Source organism: Nycticebus coucang, chromosome 8 (genome assembly GCF_027406575.1).
Source record: "Nycticebus coucang isolate mNycCou1 chromosome 8, mNycCou1.pri, whole genome shotgun sequence".
Taxonomy (NCBI): Eukaryota; Metazoa; Chordata; class Mammalia; order Primates; family Lorisidae; genus Nycticebus; species Nycticebus coucang.
The window spans coordinates 24610261-24636636 of NC_069787.1; the positions used below are offsets into that span (position 1 = coordinate 24610261).

General features: G+C 44.9%; 1 protein-coding gene across 1 annotated transcript in view; it reads right to left on the bottom strand.

The window, feature by feature from the left end:
- The window catches only part of GXYLT2 (glucoside xylosyltransferase 2), a 108002-nt gene that overhangs the window by 15328 nt on the left and 66298 nt on the right, over positions 1-26376 (bottom strand). Inside the window, exons 4-5 of the mRNA XM_053599051.1 lie at positions 8944-9195; positions 7752-7875 (exon numbers count right to left, since the gene is read on the bottom strand). Of these exons, the coding sequence (XP_053455026.1) occupies positions 7752-7875; positions 8944-9195 (376 nt within the window). The remainder of the gene's footprint in view (positions 1-7751; positions 7876-8943; positions 9196-26376) is intronic.

Below are 26376 nucleotides of genomic sequence, written 5' to 3' on the forward strand. Positions count from 1 at the left end.
TCTCTGCTTTCTGTCCCCATTTCCCTTTTCTCTCATTTTCCTTGCGGTGGTCTCTTCCTCTCCCATTTTTTCATGTCTTCACTTCATTCTCTTCATTCCATTCATTCAACCAACACTTCTGAAGACCAACTCCATTTAAAGCACCAAGCCTTGCACTGACAGATATAAAGTAGACACAACCCTTTCTCACAGACCCTATAATTTCTCTTCTCTTCTCTTCTGCTTTATGTCAGGGCCCATGAACTTCCCAGATTACCCAGTGATTTGTTACCAGTTTCCCAGAACAGACCTGATACCAAATAATCAGGATGCCAAGCCCGCAACACAGCACTCATAATTGCCTATTGCTGGGGTCTGGTGAGTGTACAATATGGCTGCACGCTCAAGGGCAGGGCTCCAGTGATCCCAGGCAGGTTGGGAAAAAAGCTTTCATGGGGCATGGAACAGACTTGTCCCTGTGACAATTAGTCTTGCTTCTTGTGGCCCCTGTGAATCTCTGCTACCCCCCAGTATCATACACTCAACTCATACTGCACGTCTATCCCACAGGCATTTCAGCTCTTCTCTCTCCCCTTTGGCAGAATTCTAATGCTTCTGCTCTGGCTGGTTGTCTTGCCTTCTCCTCTATACATGGCTGGCTCCATTTTCTTTTTTTGGCTTTCTTTTTTTTTTTCTCTCTTAAGATACAGGGTCTCGGCTTGGTGCCTATAGCTCAGTGAGTAGGGCGCCGGTCACATACTGAGGTTGGCGGGTTCGAGCCTGGTATAGGTCTGCTAAACAACAATGACAACTACAACCAAAAAATAGCCAGGCGTTGTGGCGGGCGCCTGTAGTCCCAGCTACTTGGGAGGCTGAGGCAAGAGAATCGCTTAGGCCCAGGAGTTGGAGGTTGCTGTGAGCTGTGACACCACAGCACTCTACCGAAGGCAACATAGTGAGACTCTGTCTCAAAAAAAAAATACAGGGCCTCATTCTTGTTTAGGCTGGTCTCAAACTCCTGACCTCAAGCAATCCACCCACCTCAGCCTCCCAGAATGCTGGGATTACATTTGTGAGCTACCGTGCCCAACCACTCGTTCCATTTTCTACTCTTCCCCACAGCTATTTTTCCAGAAATTGCCCCTGAAGAAGAAATAGAACTATGTGGTCATGTTTGAGAGAAAATGCCATATGACCTTTCTCTTATAGCCCCTAATAACTAAACCAAGAGTGCTATTGAAATCCAAACAGAAACTGAGTCATAGGCTGGGACAGTCTCTTTTTAGTCAAGAATTTTAAGTAGGTTTGGAAACGCCATCCTTTCTCTAAAGTCACATTTTCTTTTTTTGTAGAGACAAGAGTCTCACTGTACCGCCCTCGGGTAGAGTGCCGTGGCATCACAGGGCTCACAGCAACCTCTAACTCTTGGGCTTACGTGATTCTCTTGCCTCAGCCTCCCGAGTAGCTGGGACTACAGGCGCCTGCCACAACGCCCGGCTATTTTTTTGTTGCAGTTTGGCGGGGGCCGGGTTTGAACCCACCACCCTCGGCATATGGGGCCGGCGCCCTACTCACTGAGCCACAGGCGCCGCCCTAAAGTCACATTTTCTTTAAAGAAAAAAAAAAAAAAGAGGGCGGCGCCTATGGCTCAGTTGGTAAGGCGCTGGCCCCATATACCAAAGGTGGTGGGTTCAAACCCAGCCCCGGCCAAACTGCAACCAAAAAATAGCCGGGTGTTGTGGCGGGCGCCTGTAGTCCCAGCTACTTGGGAGGCTGAGGCAAGAGAATCGCTTAGGCCCAGGAGTTGGAGGTTGCTGTGAGCTGTGTGAGGCCACGGCACTCTACCGAGGGCCATAAAGTGAGACTGTCTCTACAAAAAAAAAAAAAAAAAAGAATTTTAAGTAGGAAACAGAGAAAATCCATCATCATTGGTTGTGAACTTGTGAGACTGCTCCCAACCTTCATATATATATATATGTTTTTTTTTTTTTTTTTGAAATAGCCTCAAGCTGTCACCCTGAGTAGAGTGCTGTGGCTCACAGCAACTTCCACCTCCTGGGCTCAAGTGATTCTCCTGCCTCCCCCTCCCAAGTAGCTGGGATTACAGACGCCTGTCACAAGGCCTGGCTATTTTTTGGCTGTAGCCGTCATTGTTGTTTGACGGGCCCGGGCTGGATTCGACTTGCCAACTCGGTTGTATGTGGCTGGCTTCTTAGCTGCTTGAGCCACAGGCGCTGAGCCCCAACCTCCATATATTTATCCCTGTGGTTTTGAATAGTCATTATCCTTTGGGAATCCACCTCTTCCAACAAAAGGTGGGTCTCTTGAAAACTGGAACTTTGCCTCGTCTGATGTCATATGCCTGCCACCGAGCCTGGTAGCTGGCATGTAGTAGGTGCTCAAAAAATATCTGCTGAATGAATGAATGAAATGAACTTTCTACCTTCGGTCATATGCATCTTTCAGCAAACAGGTTGGGCCATAGGCAAACTGTGGACACTGTCTGAGGGAGAGAACAGAATCAGACAGGCATGGAGAGAGGCAAAGGCGACAGGGACCAGGTGGCCTTGGAGGGATGAAGAAGTCACTTTGGTGCTTAGCCACTTCCTACACCAGTTCTCAAGAAGCCTGGCTTGACCTGACTCAGATGGATATGAAACTGCTCCTGGACTCTTACAAACCCTCCTTCCCTTAGCTGGCCTGAGTGCAGTTTTGTCCCCTGAAACCTAAGCACATTCACGCAAACACATCTTTCTACCTAGTTCTCTGTTGGCTCCGTCACATTTACCCCTTCTAACATTTACTCCTTCTACAGACCTCTGCTCCTGCCTCAAACTCTCTTCTAAAGATGTGAGCTCAGTTTTCTACTCCTAAGGAAGTGACCTTGGCCCTCCTGCCAGGAAATGCCCCAGGGATGAGCTATTTGCATGGCCCCAGGGGCTTCAGCTGTGTCCTCTAGCTAGCCTACGACCACCACTGCAGTTACACACTCAGGGGCATTTGCTATCTAATGACAGCACGAGTTTTAAAACATTTTTTAGCTAATGACTTTTTTTTTGAGACAGAGTCTCACTATGTCACCCTCAGTAGAGTGCTGTCATGTCACAGCTCATAGCAACCTCCAACTCTTGGGCTTAAGCGATTCTCTTGCCTCAGCCTTCCAAGTAGCTGGGACTACAGGCACCTGTCACAATGCTTGGTTATTTATTTATTTTTTTGGTTGTAGTTGTCATTGTTGTTTGGCAGGCCTGGGCTGGGTTCGAACCTGCCACCTCTATCGTATGTGGCTGGCGCCCTAACTCCTGAGCTACAGGCGCCAAGCCAGCTAATGACTTTTATTTTTATTATTATTATTATTTTTTTTTTTCAGACAGAGTCTCACTTTGTCACCCTTGGTAGAGTGCCATGGCATCACAGCTCACAGCAACTTCCAACTCTTGGGCTTAGGCAATTCTTATGTCTCAGCCTCCTGAGTAGCTGGGACTACAGGTGCCCGCCACAACACCTGGCTATTTTTTTGTTGCAGTTTGGCCGGGCAGAATTTGAACCCACCACCCTCCGTATATGGGGCCGGCGCCCTACCCACTGAGCCACAGGCGCCGCCCCAGCTAATGACTTTTAAACACAGTTTAAAAATCCGTGTTATTGGCTACTGGAGACTATAATAATAACAACATTCCAGACAAGCACTACAGGCGTTATGCGCCTTGCTTCATCCATGGCAACCCAAAGAACCTTAACAATAAACATCTTTATCTCCAGAGTCACAGTGGATATGTCTCCCTTTCTCCTTTCCAGGGATTAAGGGAATGAATCTTCTTTTCAAGTATAGTTTGGTATGGTTCATAGAAAGTGTTCACAATCAATATAAATGCAGAGACCTTACAATGTGATGGATATTGCTGAATTTCAGATTTAAGGAACTCGAGTCTAATGAAGTACTTGGGTAAAGTGTGAAAAAGGAAGATCAAATGCAGGCCTCACAAAGAGCAGTCAGGGATTTAACCTAGCACTTACTGATCTAAAATCAGAAAACTTGGTTATTGCTCACTACTGCTCAGAACCAGAATTTAGAATGAACAACTTGATAATTACTTGACAATATCCCTTTTCCTCAATGAATCTAGGACGGGCGGTGCAGAAGCAATTAAACTCAGTTAGTTTCAGCCCCAGTTAAAGACAAGGGGATCGTGTCTAATTGCAAAGCTGCTTACAACTGCCTTTGGGTATTATTTATTCACTGATCACATCCTCAAACAATCTGCAACAGGCCAAGAGGATTTCTGGGGAGGCAGCTGTGTGAATTCCTTAGTTCAGTAATATGGACAGAGGACTTTACATCAGGAAATGCAATATTTAAAGCAAAGAAATAATAATGTGGCAAAAAGGTACTTTGTTGAGCTACTCTGGGATCCCCCCTGTAGAAGGTTCCCTCTATCCCTTTTGGGCTGGAGGTAGAATTGCCTAGTTTTGAATCCCTGCTCTGACACTCATTAGCTGTGCTGCAAATTATTATTTTTTTTTTTGTAGAGACAGAGTCTCACTTTATGGCCCTCGGTAGAGTGCCGTGGCATCACACAGCTCACAGCAACCTCCAGCTCCTGGGCTTAAGCGATTCTCTTGCCTCAGCCTCCCGAGCAGCTGGGACTACAGGCGCCCGCCACAGCACCCAGCTATTTTTTTGTTGCAGTTTGGCCGGGGCTGGGTTTGAACCCGCCACCCTCGGCATATGGGGCCGGCGCCCTACTCACTGAGCCACAGGCGCCGCCGCTGCAAATTATTTAACTCTTTCCCCACTGGTATCTTTATCTGTAAAACAGGGATTATATTCTCAGTGTTTTTTAAGGATTGAGTAAGATGATGCTTAGAATAGCACCTGCCAGTAAGTCAATAATAAATGGCAGCCATTATTCCTTAGGTCCATGCTCCTGGCCTAGCTGGTCTGATTTCTTTTTTTTTTTTTTTTTGTGGTTTTTGGCCGGGGTTGGGTTTGAACCCGCCACCTCCGGCATATGGGACTGGTGCCCTACTCCTTGAGCCACAGGCGCCACCCATGGTCTGATTTCTGATCAGACCTGATCTGACAGTAGCCATGTGATTTCTCTCCTTGAAATTTGGAATTGGGATGAAGTTAGTCTTTCTGGGTGGCTGTCACATGAAACCTTGGTACTTGGTTCTGAGGCCAGAAGAGCAGAGAATGACAATCTTCAAAGACTTCAATGGGAAAAAGTAAATCTCACTTAGGTCCCCCACATTGCTTATTTTAAAAGTATCCTTTGTGTTTCGCCTAACTCTAGGGGTATTTGCAGCCAAGAGTCCTAACCAAAATACACTTACACGTAGAAAAAAAATTCAATCAGCTTAAGAAGGAAAAGGAGGAGGTGCAGACTAAATTCCCTGTTACTGTCAGAGTGAAATGGGTTAAAACACAACAAGGGTGGTGCCTGTGGCTCAGTGGGTAAAGCACTGACCCCATATACCGAGGGTGGCAGGTTCAAACCCAGTCCCAGCCTAACTGCAACAAAAACAAAAATAGCTGGGCATTGTGTCAGGCACCTGTAGTCCCAGCTACTAGGGAGGCTGAGGCAAGAGAATCGCCTAAGCCCAGGAGTTGGAGGTTGCTGTGAGCTGTGACGCCACAGTACTCTACCGAGGGTGATAAAGTGAGACTCTGTCTCAAAAAAATAAATAAATAAATAAAAATAAATAAATAAAATAAAACATGCAACAGTAAATAGCCAAGATATTCCCTTCCTTGTAAATGGCACAACTCCAAAGTGTGGGACACAACTACAGCAGGGACCTACCTAACAAAGGCAAACATTATAATGGTTTGTACCCTCATACCAATCTGAAATTTTTTTTTAAAAAAAGTTTTCCCCCTAGGCGGCGCCTGTTGCTCAGTGAGTAGGGTGCCGGCCCCATATGCCGAGGGTGGCGGGTTCAAACCCAGCCCCGGCCAAACTGCAACAAAAAAAAAGCCGGGCGTTGTGGCGGGCGCCTGTAGTCCCAGCTGCTTGGGAGGCTGAGGCAAGAGAATCGCGTAAGCCCAGGAGTTGGAGGTTGCTGTGAGCCGTGTGATGCCACGGCACTCTACCCGAGGGCGGTACAGTGAGACTCTGTCTCTACAAAAAAAAAGAAAAAAAAAAAGTTTTCCCCTTCTTTACTGAATTAGTATTGGGAGTCTTTCCTAGAAACTCTGTATTAACCTGCTTATTTTTCTTTTCCAGAATTTGAACTTTTTGATCCAAAGACATATATAATGAGGTTTTATACCAGAATTTTTTCTTTTTTTTGAGACAGAGTCTCACTTTTTCACCCTCAGTAGAGAGCCATGGCGTCGTAGCTCACAGAAACCTCAAACTCTTAGGCTCAAGTGATTCTCTTGCCTCAGTTTTTCATTTTTAGTAGAGACAAGGTCTCACTCTTGCTCAGGCTGATCTCGAACTCGTGACCTCAGGCATTCTACCTGCCTCGGTGTCCCAGAGTGCTAGGAGTGCACCTTCCCCGGCCAAGGAACGCTTTTCTCTTCTTTTACCCCCAAAGATCTTTCTCCATAAGAAAATATGGTTTTGATTGGTAGTGATGTGATCAATAAGGTTTTAACAAAGAAGAGGGGGAAAAAAAGAAATTTTACCAGCCACATATACCTGAGCTGACGGGTTCTAATCCAGCCCAGGCCTGCCAAACAACAATGACAGCTGCAAACAAAAAATAGCCAGGCATTGTGGCAGACGCCTGTAGTCCCAGCTACTTGGGAGGTGGAGGCAGGCGAATCACTTGAGCCCAGGAGTTGGAGGTTGCTGTGAGCTGTGATGCCACAGCACTCTACTTAGGGCGACAGCTTGAGGCTCTGTCTCGAAAAAAATATATATATAAATCAGAAATTTCCATCTCCCTTTCCTTCTGACCTTACCCCACCAAATCACTAACTTAATAATATGAGATGAAATTTGTTTGTTCCAGATTGGGAGGGAAAGAAAGGATTTGGGAATTTGAGTCTTCATTCTAGGCTTTTAACCCCACACAAGTCCCTGAACTTAAGGACCCTGGGAGTCGATTCTCTATAATCTAGTAATTGTTCAGGCTATGAAGGGTCTCCTGCCTAGACTATAATATTTTCAACCAGGCTGGGTGCAGTAGCTCACACCTGTAATCCTAACACTCTGGGAGATCAAGGTGTGAGGATCTCTTGAGCTCAGGGGTTCAAGACCAGCTTAAGCAAGAGTGAGGCCCTGTCTCCATTAAAAATAGAAAAACTAGCTGGGCGTTCATGGTGAGTACCTGTAGTCCCAGCTACTTGGGAGACTGATGCAGGAGGGTAGCTAGGCTGAGGCTATGGGCACTCTAGCCTAGGTGAAGAGTGAGACTCTGTCTTAAAAGAAAAAGAAAAAAATATTTTCTTCATATAGTTTGTGCCTCACATCAATTTTTTTTTTAAAAGGCAAAGCTAGTCAAGCATAGTTGTGGGGGCTCACATCTATTTTGACTGTACTTCTTAGAAGAATGGTATAGCAAAATCTGAAAGATATTCTCTAAACATGGAGTGCAGCGTTGGAGGTTTTAAACATGTGGCCTTTTGTGTCAGCAGCGCAAGTACCCGCCTCCGTCAGATTCCTGGGGTGGTGGATGAAAGGGTGAACTTCGCAGGGGAACACGGGCTCCTCTGTGCACAATCCAAGCCTACTAAGTAGCAACCAAGCCCTGGAATGTGCGCTGGGAGCCAAGCAGGGCGCCTGCCTACACAAATGGCATTCTCCAAGAGAACCTACCTGGATTGAAATAAAAAATAATATTTAATAAATCCTGGTCTCCCCACGTAATGGCATTCTTATACTTCTGGTACAGAGGGTACAACATGTCCTCCCAAGCCAAGCCCGTTGGAATCATGCTGTTCTGGAAAAGAGAAAAGCATCAGAACAGCTGAAGCAAAGCAAATACATCTTGTCCACTAAGAAAGAATGCAGAGGGACAGAAGAATAAAGCAAAGAAGGTGGGGTCCTGCTATCCTCAGGGCATGGGACAGAGCAAAATTAGGGCTGGCAATTGTAGTGTTTTGCCAGATGTACTAGATGGACCAAGAACTGGGATTAGGGCCTGTGGTTTTGACTCAGAGAACGAGGCCTGAAATTTAACTTCTTTCTTAGGCTTATTTCCTGTCCGTTAAGTGAAGAAACAAAATACAGACAGCAGAATTAATGTATCTTAAGGAAAAATATCTTTCCTTATCTTTAAAGAATGATTTAAATTTAGTAGAAAAGCAATATATTCATAGACTAAATATTCAAATAGCACATAAATGATAGAAAATAAAAAAGTAAAAAAATATTCCTTTTGTATAACTCATTCCCACTTTCCCCAGAAGTATCCACAACAATTAACACTCACTTTGATATTCTTTTGGAAATTTTGAAGGCAAAAATGCTATCGCATTCTACAGTATTTAAATACAGTGCTGTATTTAAATTTTTTTCACTTCATATTTCTTAGAGATCTTAGTATCTAATTTATAGATTAAGAGGATCTATAAAGAATAGATCTTTTTTTTTTTTTTTGGCTAGTTCTCTACTGATGTTCTTTGTAGCTTTTTGCTAGGATAAAGACAAAAGCATGCATACCCTCGTACAAATATTTCTGTGTGTGTGCACAGGATCATTCCAAGAAATTTTACATGATCTTTAAAGCCTTGGTATACACAGAGATAAAACATATGAAATTCAGAAATGCAACATAACATCCCTGAATGGCAGGCAACTCTGCTGAAGCTTTAAATTCCATAGCCCTCTAGGCTTTTCCTGAACAAACAAATATTTCAAAAATTTCCAAATACATTTCTCTGGCTCCTTCCATCCTCATCTACAGGCCACCTATTTCCAAACTCAGCGTAATGACACTCTAGGAGTGTCACTGTTGAGAAGACTAACTTCCAATCTTTAAACAAAGGCTCTTAAAGCACTTCATTACCTTGAACTGGGCACTTCTTATACGAGTTAAATTCATTAACATGACTCCTGAATTAACTCCCGCAGAGCCATAGAAAGGATGCCTGGCAAAGCGGCTGTACCAGCCAATCTTGGGGATTTCGTGCTCAGGAGCCATGGCTGCAAGCTGGCTGGAATTAAATTGTCTCAGAAGCTTCCAGATGTCATCAACAGGTCTCAGAAAGAGAACATCAGTGTCCACATAGAGAAGTGAGTCCACATCCTTTAAAATCACCTTTGTGTGTCAGGGGTGGGGATGGGAGGGTGGCAAAAGGAGAAAACAAAACACAAATAGGTTAGAAACAAAGGAAGTGGCATGACAGGAAATAATGCCAGGAATTTTCATTGATGAATGTTAAACTCTAGAAAGGGTACCACTCTTCCCTCCCATTCCTGCGTTGACTTGAGGGATAAGTGTCAATCCAGGGGTGGGGGCTTAAAAGAAGGTAACTTTCTTTCTTTCTTTTTTTTTTTTTTTTTTTGAGACAGAGTCTTACTCTGTTGCCTGGGCTAGCATACAGTGGCATCAGCCTGGCTCACAGCAACCTCCAACTCCCGGGGTTAAAGGATCCTCCTGCCTCACCCTCCCGAGTAGCTGGGACTACAGGTGCCCGCCACAATACTCGGCTAATTTTTTTCTATTTTCAGTAGAGACAAGGTCTCATTCTTGCGCAGGCTGGTCTCGAATTCCTGAGCTTAAGCAATCCACCCACCCCAGCCTCCCAAAGTGCTAGAATTATAGGTGTGAGTCACCAAGTCCGGCTAAGAAGATAACTTTGCATGTACACTGGCCCAGTTCCAGGACCCTGGAGTATATTATAGGGGTTGAACTTGCAACTGGATAAAAACAACAGCTAATTACAGTGTATCGCTCTTCCTCTTTTATCCTCCAGTAAGGCCAATTGTCTTTCTCTCTTGGTTCTTCCTTAGAACAGCCAGGTTGGTCTGGCATTGGAAAACTTGAGGCACACAATCTCTAAACCAGCTCATGCTAAGCCTTAAGGGTAAATACTCTCTGTCTCTGGATCCCTGTCTTCTAGCGTTATTGGGTGGCTCTGTAGCTTTTAAAATGGTATTTTTAGCTAAGATTTGCACTTGAGGTTAGGCAAAGCCATTGGCCAGTTTTGTTTGTATATAAGAAATTGATAAACTTTTTCCTCTGAAGAGCCAGATAAATATTTAAGATTCTGTTGCAACTCCTCAACTTTGTCACAGGAGCACAAAAGTAGCCACTGACAACATGTAAACGAACAAAAGGGGTTGTGCTCAAATAAAGCTATGGTTCAGGACACTGAAATTCGAATTTCATGTAATTTTCAGATATCACAGAATATCCTTCTTTTGATTTTTTTCCAACCATTTGAAATGCTAAAAACCATTCACGGGTTACAGGCTATGGGTTGCTGGCCTCTGTTGTAGACCATTCAGTTAGCACACGTTCTCCTGTGCTAACTGCTTCCCTTTCCAGAGCTTTGCGTGGGGATTGAGACTTAAAAGCTTTAATCAGTAATAGATTATCTGCCTTGTTTTGCCATTGTTCCCCAAACTTAGGGATAGCTTAAACGAAAAGAGAATTTGAATCTTCCTGGATTCCTGCCCTAACATTACCCTAAAACATTAATAACACTTTTTTTTTTTTTTTTTGAGAGAGAGTCCAGCTCTATTTCCTGGACTACTGTGTATTGTGTCATTATAGCTGACTGCAACCTCAAACTCCAAGGCTCAAGCAATCCTCCTGGCTCAGCCTTCTTAGTAGCAGGGACTACAGGAATACAGGCTAGTTTTTTGTATTTTGAGGTCTCTTGCCGCGGCCTCCCAGAGAGCTAAGACACAGGTGGGAGCTACCTTGACCAGACTACAGTAACACTTGTTATGGACTGAATGTTTGTGTTCTCCATCATTCATATATTGAAGTACTAATCCTCAAGGTGATAGCATTTGGAGATGCCCACTTGCCACAATGCCCAGCTATTTTTTTTTTTTTTGAGACAGAGTCTCATTATGTCGCCCTTGGTAGAGTACCATAGCGTCACAGCTCACAGCAACCTTAAACTCTTGGGGTTTATGCAATTCTCCTGCCTCAGTCTCCCGAGTAGCTGGGACTACAGGTGTCGCCACAATGGCTATTTTTCGGTTGTAGTTGTCATTGTTGTTGGAGGCCTGGGCTGGGTTCAAACCTGCCAGCTCCCGTGTATGTGGCCAACATCCTAGCCTGAGCTACAGGTGCAGAGATACAGGCGCCGAGCCACGCCCAATGGCACACATAGCCTATTTTAATAGATGTCAACATTCTTTTGTTTAAACTGGAGATTTCAAAAATACCCGAATTTCTGTCTTCTTTTGAAAAATCTACAGATCAGGCAAGAACAATCTGCATCCTACAGTGGAAAAGTCTGCCGGTGGTTGAGCACTCATTATATTCTCAGTCCATTCATATAATTAACATTTATGGAGGGTTTATGATGTGCTAGGTGTGATTAGCAGTGACCAAGACAAACAAAAATCTCTGCCTTTAAGACAGAGTCACATAATAAACCAGAAATTTACCATACTTTTATACCTTATTATTTTTTAAGAAATGGGATCTCACTGTGTTGTCCAAACTGGCCTCCACCTCCTGGGCTCAAATTATCCTCCTTCCCTGGCCTTCTGAGTAGCTGGGATTACAGATGCATACCACCACGCCTGGGGAGTTTAAACAGGGTGGATGGGGAAGGGCTCACTCAGAAGATAACCATGTGTGAGGAAGGCAGGAGCACATCTGGGACCACAAAACAATGAGGGGCCAGTGTGGCTGGACCTCAGTGAGCTATAGGAAGAAGAAAGGACAGAGAGGTAATGGTGAACGGGTCATTTAGGGCTTTGCATGACCTTGTAAGCACTTCAGCTTTTTTTTTTTTTGAGACAGAGTCTCAAGCTGTTGCCCTGGGTAGAGTGCTGTGGTGGCATAGCTCATAGTAACCCCAACTCTTGGGCTTAAGCTATTCTCTTGCCTCAGCCTCCCAAGTAGCTGGGACTACAGGCACCCATCACAATGCCTGGCTATTATTTGGTTGTAGTTGTCATTGTTGTTTGGCAGGTCTGGGCTGGATTTGAACCCGCCAGCTCCCATGTATGTGGCTGGCGCCCTAGCTGCTGTACTACAGTCCTGAGCCAGTACTTCAGCTTTGTAAGAAGTTCCCTGGGTGAGACTCGAGTCAGTGCAGGGCTTGTGACATGATCTGACTTAGACCAAAGGATCTCCCTGGAGGCTACATAGATCCTATTTCAAAAAGAACATAAAAATGTACCTAGTGGTACTTCTCAGAGACACGGGTAAGATAATACTTAAGAACCCTGAGGCTTGGCTTGGCGCCCATACCCGAGTGGTTAAGGCACCAACCACACTACTAGGGCTAGTGGGTTCAAACCCAGCCCAGGCCTGCTAAACAACAATGACAACTACAACAAAAAAACGGCCAGGCATTGTGGTGGGCGCCTATAATCCCAGCTACTTGGGAGGCTGAGGCAAGATAATTGCTTAAGCTCAAGAGTTTGAGGTTGCTGTGAGCTGTGACACCACAGCATTCTACTGAGGGTGACGTAGTGAGACTCTGTTTCAAAAAAAAAAGAGAATCCTGAGGCTTGGCCAGGCTCAGTGGCTCGGGCCTATAATCCCAGCCCTCTGGGAGGCTAAGGCGGAGGATTGCCTGAGCTCTGGAGTTTGAGACAAAGCTGAGTAAGAGTGAGACCCTGTCTCTACTAAAAGTAGAAAAACTAGCTGGGCATTGTGGCAGGCGCCTGTAATCCCAGCTACTTGAAAGGCTGAGGCAAGAGGATCACTTGAGCCCATGAGTTTGAGGATGCGATGAGCTATGATGTCACAGCACTCTACACAGGATGACAGAGTGAGACTTTGTCTCAAGGAAAAACATTACTGAGTCTAGTGTTTGGAGTTCAAGTCTTGACAGCTTTAGGCATTAGCCCTGTGAGTCTGAACGAGTGGCTCAGTCTTTCTAGGCCTCAGTTCCTTACCTTTAAAAAGCAGGAAGCAAGATCACCACCACCACCACCACCCTCCCGGGCTGTTCCACTGAGGCAGCTAAATGAAACTCACCAGGTTCTCAGTACCAGCTAGAGCACAGTAAGTACTCAAAAAAATAGCAGTTTTGTGAGATATCTATGTTTTCCCTTTAAAAATGTTCAAGTGTAGGCGGTGCCTGTGGCTCAGTGAGTAGGGTGCCGGCCCCATATGCTGAGGGTGGTGGGTTCAAACCCAGCCCCGGCCAAACTGCAACAAAAAAATAGCTGGGCGTTGTGGCGGGCGCCTGTAGTCCCAGCTGCTCGGGAGGCTGAGGCAAGAGAATCACGTAAGCCCAAGAGTTAGAGGTTGCTGTGAGTCGTGTGACGCCACGGCACTCTACCGAGGGCGGTACAGTGAGACTCTGTCTCCACAAAAAAAAAAAAAAAAAAAAAAAAATGTCAAGTGTAATTAGTTGCCATTCACATCAACTCCCACAACACTTCAAAACATGTGTGGACCACAAAGAGCTCTTAAGTAGTCAAGAGTCAAGCAGAGAAGTTTCCGAACCTTTCTAATACCATAATCTACTTAGTACCTAGATTAAAAACAAGTACATAAGGGCTTTTTATTCTTTATTTGAAAAAACAAAAGGAAAAAAAAAATCACACTTTCTTTTTTTTGTGTGTGTGTGTGGTTTTTTTTTTGGCCTGGGCTGGGTTTGAACACGCCACCTCCGGCATATGGGACGGGCGCCCTACCCGCTGAGCCACAGGCGCCGCCCCACACTTTCTATAACACTGCTTCTCGGGAGGCTAATTCTGCAGCAATTATTGCTGGTATTAATTTGAAGAGGATCATCATTGGCTACCTTATAATGGAGAAGAGAAGTAGTTACCAAAAGGATATAAAATTAGCCATTCTAATTCCTTTATGGAAATTAGTCAGCACTAGAAATGAGGCCTTTGCTTTTGTAAAGTGGGGGGAGGCAGCACACAATAGCAACCTGTGCTGCTGCTGGCTGGGACCTGGGTCTTCTGCGCCTGCCCTGGGCTCCATCCCCACCTGAGCCCCCAGGGAGCTCCCCTCCGCAATCTGTGCCAAGTGTGGGCCAAAGCCTGGCCATGGGCACAAGATGATTAGGGTCTCATTGGCCCATCTTCAAGTTCATTTTGTTCTAATCCTGTTCTGACTCTGACAGTGCAACTTGGTGGTTATAAGATTTGGGTTTGAAATCTGTGTTCAAATTCTGTTTCCACCAGTAACTGTGTGATTTTGGGCAAGCTTGCTTAAGGCTCCTAAGCCTCAGTTTCCTCTTCCTGTAAATGGGATTGATGACCCATTTCATGCTGCTGCTGGGATAATTAACTGAGATCATGCGTGTGAAGCCCCTGGCACACACAGTGAGGACGCAATAAAGGTTCTGTGATATTATATAGTCTCACTCTCCTGAGATTAGGAAACCGGCAACCCAGTTATAGTAGTAGTAGTGGTGGTGGTGGGGATGGTGGTAGTTGAAAAATGAGACTTATTCTCTGTTCTCAGGAGTGCTATGGGGGAGATAGAGAAGGGACAAAGCAAAGCAAGGTGCAGGTGATGACAGGTGTAGCACAGAGGCACATAGTAGAGGCCCTTGGCCAGTCTGGCGGGGAAGCTAGCAAGGCTTCCCAGCAGAATTGGCACCCAAACTAAGAGGTAAGTAAAAGGCAGGGCAAAGGGTGCTGAAGCTAAGTGGACCAACATGTGACAAGGGAGAGCATGGCAACGAGACGACTTGTTTGGTGGGGCTGGAATTTACAACAGGAGAGTAAGGAGTGGTGAGAGATTAGGCTGTCAAAGTGGGGAGGGGCTGGATCAGGAGCGATGCCGACAAGTTCAGCCTTGATCCTGAGAGTCACAGGGCAATGTTCAAGGACGTAACCCAGAAACCTCAATGTCATCCTTGTTTCCCTTCTCACCCACATGGCCCACATCCAACCCTCGACAAGTCCCATAGGCTCCGCCTCCCAGATTCCCAAAGCCGCCCATTGCTCTCCCTCTCCATTTCTTCACCCAGAGTCCAAGGCACTGGGACAGCTCCTCCTGAATTCTGTAAAGTTCTGTCCACTGGTCTCCCTGGATACACTTGGCCCCTCCAACCCATTCCTCACAGAGCAACTAGAGGGACTGTTAATTTCCACTGTGATTTCTTCTTTATTTACAAGTATCTTGTTTAATTTCCATATATAGAAGAACCTCCATAGTTGACCGCCTCCTTAAATTTGTCTAATTTTCACAGACCAGACATTCACCATATTACTCAATGGAAGTTCTTTGTGTTGACCACCTCCATATGTTGACCAGTTTGTTACAGTTCCTAGGGTGGTCAACTCACAGAGATTCTAATGTATTTGTGATTTTCCATATATCTTTTTACCATTGATCCCCAACCTTTTTGGCACCAGGAACTGGTTTCATGGAGGACAATTTTTCCATGGACTGGAGTGCTGGGTGGGAATGGTTTTGGGATGATTTGAGCACATTACATCTCTGCCTCAAATCATCAGGCATTAGATTCTCATAAGAAACCTGCAACTTCAATCCTTTGCATGCATGGCTTATAGTAGGGTTGGCACTCTTTGATGAGAATGTAATGCTGCCTCTTATCTGACAGAAGGCGGAGCTCAGGTGATGATGCGAGCGATGGGGAGGGGCTGGAAATACAGATGAATCCCACCTGCCTGCCACTCAATTCCTGCTGGGAGGCCTGGTTCCTAACAGGCTACAAACCTCCAGGTTGCAGACTGCAGCTTTTTGTTATCCATTTGTATTTTAATTTCCTTGTAGCCAAGAAGCATACTTGGCAGGATTTCAGTCCTTTTAATTGATTGAGACTTGTTTTATAGCCTAGCATATAGTTGATCTTGGTGAATACTCCCCAAACATTTGAAAAAAAAACGTTTATTCTGCAACTGTTGGGTGGAGTAGCTAATCCCATAGCTGTTGATTAGGCTACATGGTTGATAGTGCTGTCAAAGTCTTCTATATCCTCACCGGTTTTCTGACTGTTTACTACAACCACACAAGCTCTATGAAGCGTCATCTCCAAACCCAAAGTGGGGAGAAACATAAAGTTACTGCAAATTCATTTACAACAACAGATACGATTTGGCAAGCATTATTAATTTTCACACTAATCAGAGTCAACTCCCAGAAAGAGAATGCTGAAGTCTCCAACTCCTATGAATATATCTATTTCTCTATTTGTCTAGGAATGCTTTAACTTCATGGATCTGGAAGCTCTGCTATTAGGTCTATACTCATTTGGGGTGGCTACTTAATGATACAATGATCAATCCATCATTGGGCTTAAAAGAAAAACCCCAAGGGCTGGGCAAGGTGGCTCCCTCCCACCTGTAATCCTAGCACTTGGGAGGGTGTATTGCCTGAACTCACAGGTTGGAGACCAGCCTGAGCCAGAGCAAGAACTTGTCTCTAAAAATAGCCGGACATTGTGGCAGGGCCGAGGCAAAGGGATTGCTTGAGCTCAAGAGTTTGATGTTGCTGTGGGCTGTGACACCACATCATCTACCAAGGGCTACAAAGTGAGACTCTGTCTGAAAAGAAAAGAAAAGCGAACCCCCAAACCTACAAAAGATCACATCCCTTTCATACTTAAACCACTTCATGATTGTTCGCTGCATTTCAAATAGTCTATGAAAGGCTCCATGCACCTTCCCAGCCTATTCTGTTGTTCACCTCCAAGCATATCCCATGGGTTTTCGGGCTTCAGGGCCTTAAAACTTTCATTATTGCTTTGTTATTGTCAGTCAGCACAGGGAAGGGAGTTAAATGAACCTATAGGAAGCCAAGGAGCTCTTAATTCTCTTCCTGTCTGTGTCCAGCATCTCCTCCATCTAAGATTCTCTTGAGTCCTTGGTTAGATAGAAATGAATATATTCTAGGGCGGCGCCTGTGGCTCAGTGAATAGGGCGCCGGCCCCATATACCAAGGGTGGTGGGTTTGAACTCAGCCCCGGCCAAACTGCAACAAAAAATAGCCGGGTGTTGTGGCGGGCGCCTGTAGTCTCAGCTACTCAGGAGGCTGAGGCAAGAGAATTGTCTAAGCCCAAGAGCTGGAGGTTGCTGTGAGCTGTGATGCTATAGCCCTCTACTGAGGGTGACAAAGTGAAACTCTGTCTCAAAAAAAAAAATACTGTGATCACTGTGAAAACTGATGGTGGCTCCCAAATCTTATCTGTTGCAGTAAAGGAATCAGCAGTCCCTTCACAGTTCTGTCTCCTTTCCTTGGGTCTGGAGATACAGCTCCAAGGAGCTCCTGTGGTTTATGATAAGCAGCTTCCCAGACCTGTTAGTGGAGGGCCAACAAAGGCTTCCTGAATGCCAGGCAGAGCTTTTGCTTCCTATTCTGAACACCCAGCTCTGACTCACCCCTTCTAGAAGGACTTTCCCCAGAGGGCTTCCTGTTCTTTCCCTCCACTTTCTCTTTGTCACACCACCTGACCTCCTTCCTTCCATTACTTCTCACAATCAGTGGCCTTCGGTTAAATTATTTTTTCATTTACCGCTTGTCTCCTCCAGTTAGAATAGAAGCTCCAGGAGGGCAAGGACCTTCTGTGCCTAGTTTACTGCTGAAGTCCATGTGCCTGGCAAAAGGCCTGGTATGTATAATAGGCATCCAATAAATGCTTACACAATCTAAGGAACTGAACTATTGAACCACTATAATTTTTTTTTTTGAGACAAGAGTCTCACTTTGTTACCCTCAGTAGAGTGCCTTGGTATAACAGCTCACAACAACCTCCAGCTCTTAGGCTTAGGTGATTCTCTTGCTTCAGCCTCCCGAGTAGCTGGGACTACAGGCGCCCGCCACAACGTCCGGCTATTTTTTTGTTGCAGTTTGGCAGGGGCCGGGTTTGAACCCACCACCCTTCACCCTTGCTATATGGGGCCAGCGCCCTACTTACTGAGCCACAGGCACTGCCCTGAACCACTATAATTTTTTTTTTTTTTTTTGTAGAGACAGAGTTTCACTTTATTGCCCTCGGTAGAGTGCCGTGGCATCACACAGCTCACAGCAACCTCTAACTCCTGGGCTTAGGCGATTCTCCTGCCTCAGCCTCCCGAGTAGCTGGGACTACAGGCGCCTGCCACAACGCCCGGCTATTTTTTTGTTGCAGTTTGGCCGGGGCTGGGTTTGAAACCGCCACCCTCGGTATATGGGGCCAGTGCCCTGCTCACTGAGCCACAGGCACCGCCTGAACCACTATAATTTTAATATGCTTCAAGACTGATGCAGAAGAAAAAGACAGGCTCTGAGAGATGAGGAGGTCTGTGAACAATTAAAAAGTAGAAGATTCCAGGTTCCTGGAAGGAAAACCAACATATTGCCTCCCACAAGGAATATCATTCTCAGGCTAGTGTGGCCTAGTACTTCACCCTCCAGGCCTCTGTAACAGTTCCATCTCTCAATATGTTATTCCATTTCCTTTTTTTTTTGAGACAGAGTTTCTTTCTTTTTTTTTTTTTTTGTAGAGACAGAGTCTCACTTTATGGCCCTCAGTAGAGTGCCGTGGCCTCACACAGCTCACAGCAACCTCCAACTCCTGGGCTCAAGCGATTCTCTTGCCTCAGCCTCCCAAGTAGGTGGTACTACAGGTGCCCGCCACAACGCTCGGCTATTTTTTGGTTGCAGTTTGGCCGGGGCGGGTTTGAACCCATCACCCTCGGTATATGGGGCCGGCGCCTTACCGACTGAGCCACAGGCGAGACAGAGTTTCATTTTGTGGCCCTTGGTAGAGTGCCACAGCGTCACAGCTCACAGCAACCTCCAGCTCTTGGGCTTAGGCGATTCTCTTGCCTCAGCCTCCCAAGTAGCTGGGACTACAGGTGCCCACTACAATGCTGGCTATTTTTTTGTTGCAGTTTGCCCAGGGCCGGATTCGAACCTGCCACCCTCAGTATACGGGGCCGGCCCCCTACTCACTGAGCCACAGGCGCCGCCCATTATTCCATTTCCTTACCCCTCAGGCATTTCTCCAACACACTCAAAACTAAAAGGATACAAAGGGAGCCAGAGGAGGGAATGAACAGAACAGAAACAAAGATGTGGGACCCATTTAGATTCAAGCAGAACTGAATTCCAGAGAGAGAGTCCTTAGAAAATGATGCTAGAGATTATCACTAGAAGAGGGGAAAAATAAAGAGGGTTGAAGCAGGAGATGGAAACAAGAAAACAAGAAGAAAGGACACATTATAAGAAGATTAAAAAAGGGCGGCGCCTGTGGCTCAATGAGCAGGGCGCCGGCCCCATATACCGAGGGTGGCGGGTTCAAACCCAGCCCCAGCCAAACTGCAACAAAAAAATAGCCGGGCGTTGTGGCGGGCGCCTGTAGTCCCAGCTGCTCGGGAGGCTGAGGCAGGAGAATCGCCTAAGCCCAGGAGTTAGAGGTTGCTGTGAGCTGTGTGACACCACAGCACTCTACCGAGGGCAATAAAGTGAAACTCTGTCTCTACAAAAAAAAAAAAAAAGATTAAAAAAAAGTTCTTCCTTGTAAAAAAAAAAAAAGTTCTTCCTTCTTGCCAAGTGAATACATCTACATATATGAAAAACAAACATGTGAATGTAACTGAGCTAGCAAGAATTAATCTATAGTGAATCAGAAAGTCACAGTCTTTGTATGTACTAAATTGGACGATGACTGGCTGGGCTCCGTGGCTCATGCCTGTAATCCTAGCACTGGGAGGCTGAGGTAGATGGATCACTTGGGCTCAGGAGTTCAAGACCAGACTGAGGAAGAGCGAGACCCAACAAAACAAAACAAGCTAGGCATGGTGGCGGGCGCCTGTGGTCCTTCCCAGCTACTCTGGAGTCTGAAGCAAGAGAATCCCTCAAACCTAAGAGTTTGAGGTTGCTGTGAGGTATGATGACACTTCGGCACTCTACCCAGTGAGAGTCTGTCTAAAATAAATAAATAAATAAATAAATAAATAAATAAATAGAAATTAGACTATTGATACAGGACAAGTGGCATCCCAGGCTCATGGAGCTGGGTGGGGGGGAGACACAGAGCGGCGGCCTCTGCCTTGGCAATATTGGTGCGGTGGCAGCAAGTGGCAGAACCAGCAGGCTGGAGGGAGGGCAGGGGGACCCCATTTCCTAGGCCTGGGAATAAAAGGGATTGTAGCCACTGATTTGTGACTCAGACATGCCCCAGACATTCCCCAGACACGCTAAATGTTACTACCAAGCCTAAATGTTACTACCATGCCTGGCTAAATGTAACTACCGCATGATCCAGCATGTCCCAGACATGCTAAATGTAACTACCAAGGGCCCCATGCGACCATATATACCCCTAGACAAAGAGCCTAGAGACAGACAGACAGCTCTTCTATCCTGACTTGAGTTTTCTCTCTCTTCTAAGAGCTCTGGCACGTCTGTATTCCTTTCTGTAAATAAATCCTGTCTTACCAATGATCTGTGGTCTGCGGATTCATTCTTCGAATCACCAAGACCAAGAACCTACTGAAGAGCAAAATTCTGGTATCACTATGACTAAATGAATGATGCTCCCAGGAAATGCGGGTACTATTTCAGTTTGGGAAGACAAAGACCTTCTGGAGTTAGGTGGCTGGTGATGGTGGCACAACCATGTGCAGGCATTTTAGTGCCACATAACTGTACATTTAAAAATAGTTAACATGGGTGGCTCACGCCTGTAATCCCAGCACTTGGGAGGCTGAGGTGGGTAGATTGCCTGAGCTCATGAGTTCGAGACCAGCCAGAGCAAGAGTGAGATCTCATCTCTAAAAAAAGGTGGGTGTTGTGGCGGGTGCCTGTAGTCCCAGCTACCTGGGAGGTTGAGGCAAGAGAATCACTTGAGCCCAAGAGTTTGAGGTTGCTGGTTGCTGTGAGCTGTGTGATGCCATGGCACTCTACCGAGGGATAAAGTGAGACTCTGTCTCTACAAAAAAAAAAAAAAAAAAAGAGTTTGAGGTTGCTGTGAGCTACGCCACCAGGCACTCTACTGAGGGTGACAACGTGAGCTGTCAAATAAATAAATAAATAAATATGCAGATTCCCAGGGTTCATCTCCAGATTCTAAGTTTTTTTTAGGTCTGGCAAGGGCCATCCGAAACTGATTGCATATATATGCATTTATATACATGGGTATGTGTTTTTAAAATTTTTATTGTGAGAACATTTTCTACTTATGGAAGAGATGCAAAAAGTCCAGAGAGTTTCCCTGTATTCTATACCCAACTTCCTCTGGTGTTAACATCTTATATAAAATCACGGAGGCCTCAAATCTAAAAAAATTAACCTTGGTATAATATTGTGACTAAACTACAGAACTTGCTCAGATGTCACCAGTTTTCCCACAAATCTCCTCTTCTGGTACCAAGCTCCAAACAAGGCTCCCACATTACATTTTTTTTTTTTTTTTTTGTTTAGAAAACCAGTATCTGGGGTTCTCACTTTGCTCATGCTGGTTTCAACTCCTAAGCTCAAGGAATTCAAACAAGGGCACCCTCAACTTCTTACTCTCAATTGCAGAGTTGTTCCTATGTTTTTTACACATCACCTAGCCTGATTTGTCATCTTATTTATTTTTTCCTTCTGATGGCTTATATATTTTTATTTTCTTTTTTTTTTTTAATTAAATCATAGCTGTGTACATTAATGCAATCATGGGGCACCATACACTGGTTTTATATACAATTTGTCATATTGTATATGACATATTGTATATAAATGAAAATGTCATATTTTTATCACACTAGTTAACATAGCCTTCCTGGCATTTATTTATTTATTTTTTGAGACAGAGCCTCAAACTCTGTGGTGTCACAGATCACAGCAACCTCCAACTCCTAGGCTTAAGCAATTCTCTTGCCTCAGCCTCCCAAGTAGCTGGGTCTACGGGCACCTGCCACAACACCTGGCTATTTTTTTGGTTGTAATTGTCATTGTTTGGCAGGCCTGGGGCGGATTTGAACCCTCCAGCTCTGGTGTATGTGGCTGGCGCCTTAGCCGCTTGAGCTACAGGCACTACCCTGATTTATCATCTTAAAAAATCATTTGAGGGCTTGGCGCCTGTGGCTCAAGTGGCTAAGGCACCAGCCACATACACCTGAGCTGGCAGGTTCGAATCCAGCCCGGGCCCGCCAAACAACTATGATGGCTGCAAACAAAAAAATAGCTGGGCATTGAGGCGGGCACCTGTAGTCCCAGCTACTTGGGAGGCAGAGGCAGGAGAATCACTTGAGCCCAGGAGTTGAAGGTTGCTGTGAGCTATGACGTCACAGCACTCTACCCAGGGTGACAGCTTGAGGCTCTGTCTCAAAAAAAAAAAAAAAAATTATTTGAGGGGCTTGGTGCCTGTGGGTCAAGCGGCTAAGGCGCCAGCCACATACACCTGAGCTGGCGGGTTCGAATCCAGCTGGGGCCCGCCAAACAACAATGACGGCTGCAACCAAAAAATAGCCGGGCATTATGGCAGGGGGACCTGTTGTCCCAGCTTCTTGGGAGGCAGAGGCAGGAGAATTGCTTGAGCCCAGAAGTTGGAGGTTGCTGTGAGCTGTGATGCCATAGCACTCTACTCAAGGCGACAGCTTGAGGCTCTGTCTCAAAAAAAAAAAAAAAAAAAGTCATTTGAGGACTGATGTGGTGGCTCACGTCTGTAATCCTAGCACTCTGGAAGGCCGAGGTGGGTGGATTGTTTGAACTCAGGAATTTGAGACCAGCCTAAGCAAGAGCGAGACCCTGTCTCTACTAAAAATAGAAAAAATGAGGAGGGCGTTGTGGTGGGAAACTGTAGTCCCAGCTACTCAGGAGGCTGAGGTAAAAGGATCACTTGAGCCCAAGAGTTTGTGGTTACTGTGAGTTATGATCCCATGGCACTCTACCCAGGGCGATGGAGTAAGACTGCCTGAAAAAAAAATTGTTTGAATTTAGACAATATACTAGTTCATGCTTGTGTGTTGTAAAACACATAGGAACAACTCTGCCATTGAGAGTAAGAAGTTCAGGGTGCCCTTTGCCTGGCCTTGGCCCTGTCACACCATTGCAAGCCCCCACAGGCCTCTCTCATCTCTTCAGATGTAACCAACATTAACAGGGCAGTAAATATCATCCAGACTGTTTGTATGCATTCCTCCGCATGTAAGATCTTTGTATAGCCAGGTAGTCGGATCTCAACTCCTGTGTTACCTCAGAGATCCTCACGCCCATCACTCCCTTTTATTTTTTCCATAATTCTTATTACAACCTGAAAGTCATTTATAATGTACATATTTGTTGCCACTGTTTCCTGCCTTTGCTATAATCTTTCTTTCCCTCTCGCTCTCTTTCTGCGACAGGGTCTTGTTTGGTTGCCCAGGCTAGAGTACAGTGGCATTATCATAGCTCACTGTGACTTCCAGTTCCTGGACTCAAGTGAACATCCTGTCTCAGCCTCCTGAGTAACTGGGACTATAGGTGTCCACCGCTATGCAAAGCTAATTGTTCTATTTTTGGTAGAGTTGCAGGGGTCTCATTCTTGCTTAGGCTCGTCTCAGACTCCTGGTGTTAAGTGATTCTCCTGTCTAGGCCTCACAGAGTGTTAGGCTTGTAGGCGTGAGCCACCGTGTCTGGCCAAAATTTGGATATCGTATTCACAGTCATATTTCTAGGGCTAGTTACATAATTGAGGTTTTATAAATATTATTGAATAAATGGTTATATGTGTGTACATGTTTATACACACATGAATGTATATACTTGTGCACTTAAAATACCAACAGAAACATGTTATACATACTATACTTTCCAATTGTATACTTTGGGATATTTCCTTTCATTTTATATATGCAGAGAACAAAGAACATTTTGTTCAATACTATATATTCTCAATAATATCCCCTTTGATAGTGTTAGAATAGTTTAAGCTAGTGGACAGAATTACAGACACTTGGAAAGCATTTTCCCTATATAGTGCTTTCTTTTCCGGTGTTTTCTTTTTTCTTTCTGCTAAGACATTTGGACTTAATCTTTTCTGTTTATATTATGTATATATAAAACACAGACACATTGGGAATTTGTACAAAAATAAATACAAACTAAACTGTGTTCCCCCATTTTAACTGTTTTAATCTGAGATTTTAAGGTCGTTTGATTCATTACATTATTTTAAAGTAGGGTGAGGTACAGGAGAAAATTAAAGCATATCAATTTTAATGTTTGCTTCCATTGTGCCCCCTTGTGGAATTTACACACAGCTTACATATTCATTTTTGTGATTTTTTACAAAGAGCAGGGTGCACCAATGTCAGGGCTACCTTCACACACACTCCTATCAATGAAGCAGACTCTTCTAATCAGCTTAATCTTTACAAACAAGATTCAGATTGCCTCTGAGTTGGGCAAATCAATGACAGCTTTGTTCACGATGGTTCTCCTGAGATTCTGGCTCATTAAATTTGTGTTTGGTTTTTGATTTCATCATCTCAGCTATGTGACCAACTGTTAGATCTGCATGTGGGATGTTTTCCACAGACCTTGCGTAACTGAAGGTGTCTGGTTTCTCTGGCCTGTTCTGAGAGAGTTGCTCTGTCAGATCTTCCATCTGCTTCCATGCTCCCTGCTGGCTCGCTTCCTCCTCTTACCAGGTGTTGCAATCCCAGCCAGCAAGCACACAGTAGCTTTCCTTGTTGTTTGTAGACATTCCCTTAGCTACAGCAACTGTCATTTAAAGCAGAGTCTAGTTTCTCAGTCAGATGGTGCCTCCCCAGGTGTGCTCTGCTAGGGAGCTGCTGAAAACAGGTTCCTTGTGTTGCAAGGAAATGCAGCTCTTCAGTTTAAGAATTGGAGAATCTAATCCACCTAACATTTACTGAGTAGACACTCAGGGTTCCGCTCTTAGAACCTTCATAAATGTATCTTTAAATCCTCTCTGCCACTTTTTGAAGCAGTTGTTATAGCCTTTTTTGGTAAGACCATTTATCCATTCTTTTCTCTCTCCATCTGTCCTTCCTCCATCTGTTCATCCATCCAAAAAGTTTTACAGGGTGGCTTTTGGTAATACACACCAGGCAGTGGTCTAGGTGCAGGAGATCAAAGATGGGGCTTACATGCTCAAAAGAGAAGCCGCCCCCAAGATAAGACAAATAAATTGTGTACTTTTCTTTTTTTTCTTTTTATAGTTTATAATCATGTCATAAATGTTAAAATTGTGTACTTTTCTAACGCTGCAGATAGTAGGCTAGGGAAAAAAAAAACAAGCAGAGGAGGGGAGCAATTATACATACTACAGCCTCACTAAACTGGTGAGTCTGAGCAAAGACAATTTCATACCGTAAGTAACAATTACAGAATGGAAGGTTTGGGGGAATCTTCCAAAGGAGGTATTTTGGAACAATTTGGGAATGTTTTCTACAAGTACAAGAGAAAACACTGGCATGAATAAACGGCAAGAAGTAAGGAAGAATGCCTGTACTACAGGAAAAGGATTTGATTTCCTAAGTCGGTTTCCTCATTTGTAAAGAGGATACAAGTAAGGATATTCCTCAAAGAGTGGTGAAGAGTTAATGAAACTATAAAGCCCCCAGCATGTGGTAAGGGTAGCAGATACTGACTGGTCTTTGCTACATACCACACATTCCTCTTCTTTCATAAGTCTTGAAGACATGTTTTAAAGCAGTACTTCCCAAACTCTTTCATTTGCTCAGAAACGCATTTCACAGAAAAGACAACATGTTTACCGCAATTCTAGTACCCACATACATAAATATAGAAAACAAAAATCTCAGAAACAGTATTCGTCCTTACTATATATAATGATCTTCATTATTTTCTATTCTACTTTATTCCCCCCCCCTTTTTATAGTCTGGGATTCATTGAGGGTACAGAGTTAGTTTACACTGATTGCATTTGTTAGGCAAAGTCCCTCTTACAATTGTGTCCCATCCCCAGAGGTGTGCCATACGCTGTGACCTCCCATCTCCCTCACTACTCCCTCATTCCCCTACCCTGCACCTTATATTAGATTATCTACTGCCTTTATATTAGAATTGAATACATTGAATTCTTGCTTCTCCCATTCTTTTTTGAAACAGAGCCTCAAGCTGTAGCCCTGGGTAGAGTGCCATGGCATCACAGCTCACAGCAATCTCCAACTCCTGGGTTCAAGCGATTCTCCTGCCTCCGCCTCCCAAGTAGCTGGGACTATAGGCGCCTGCCACAACGCCCGGCTATTTTTTGGTTTCAGCCGTCATTGTTTGGCAGGTTTGGGCTGGATTTGAACCCACCAGCTCAGGTGTATGTGGCTGGCACCTTAGCCACTTGAGTCACAGGCGCTGAGCCTGCTTCTCCATTCTTATGATGCTGTACTAAGAAGAATGTGTTCCACTCCAATCCAGGTTAATACAAAAGAT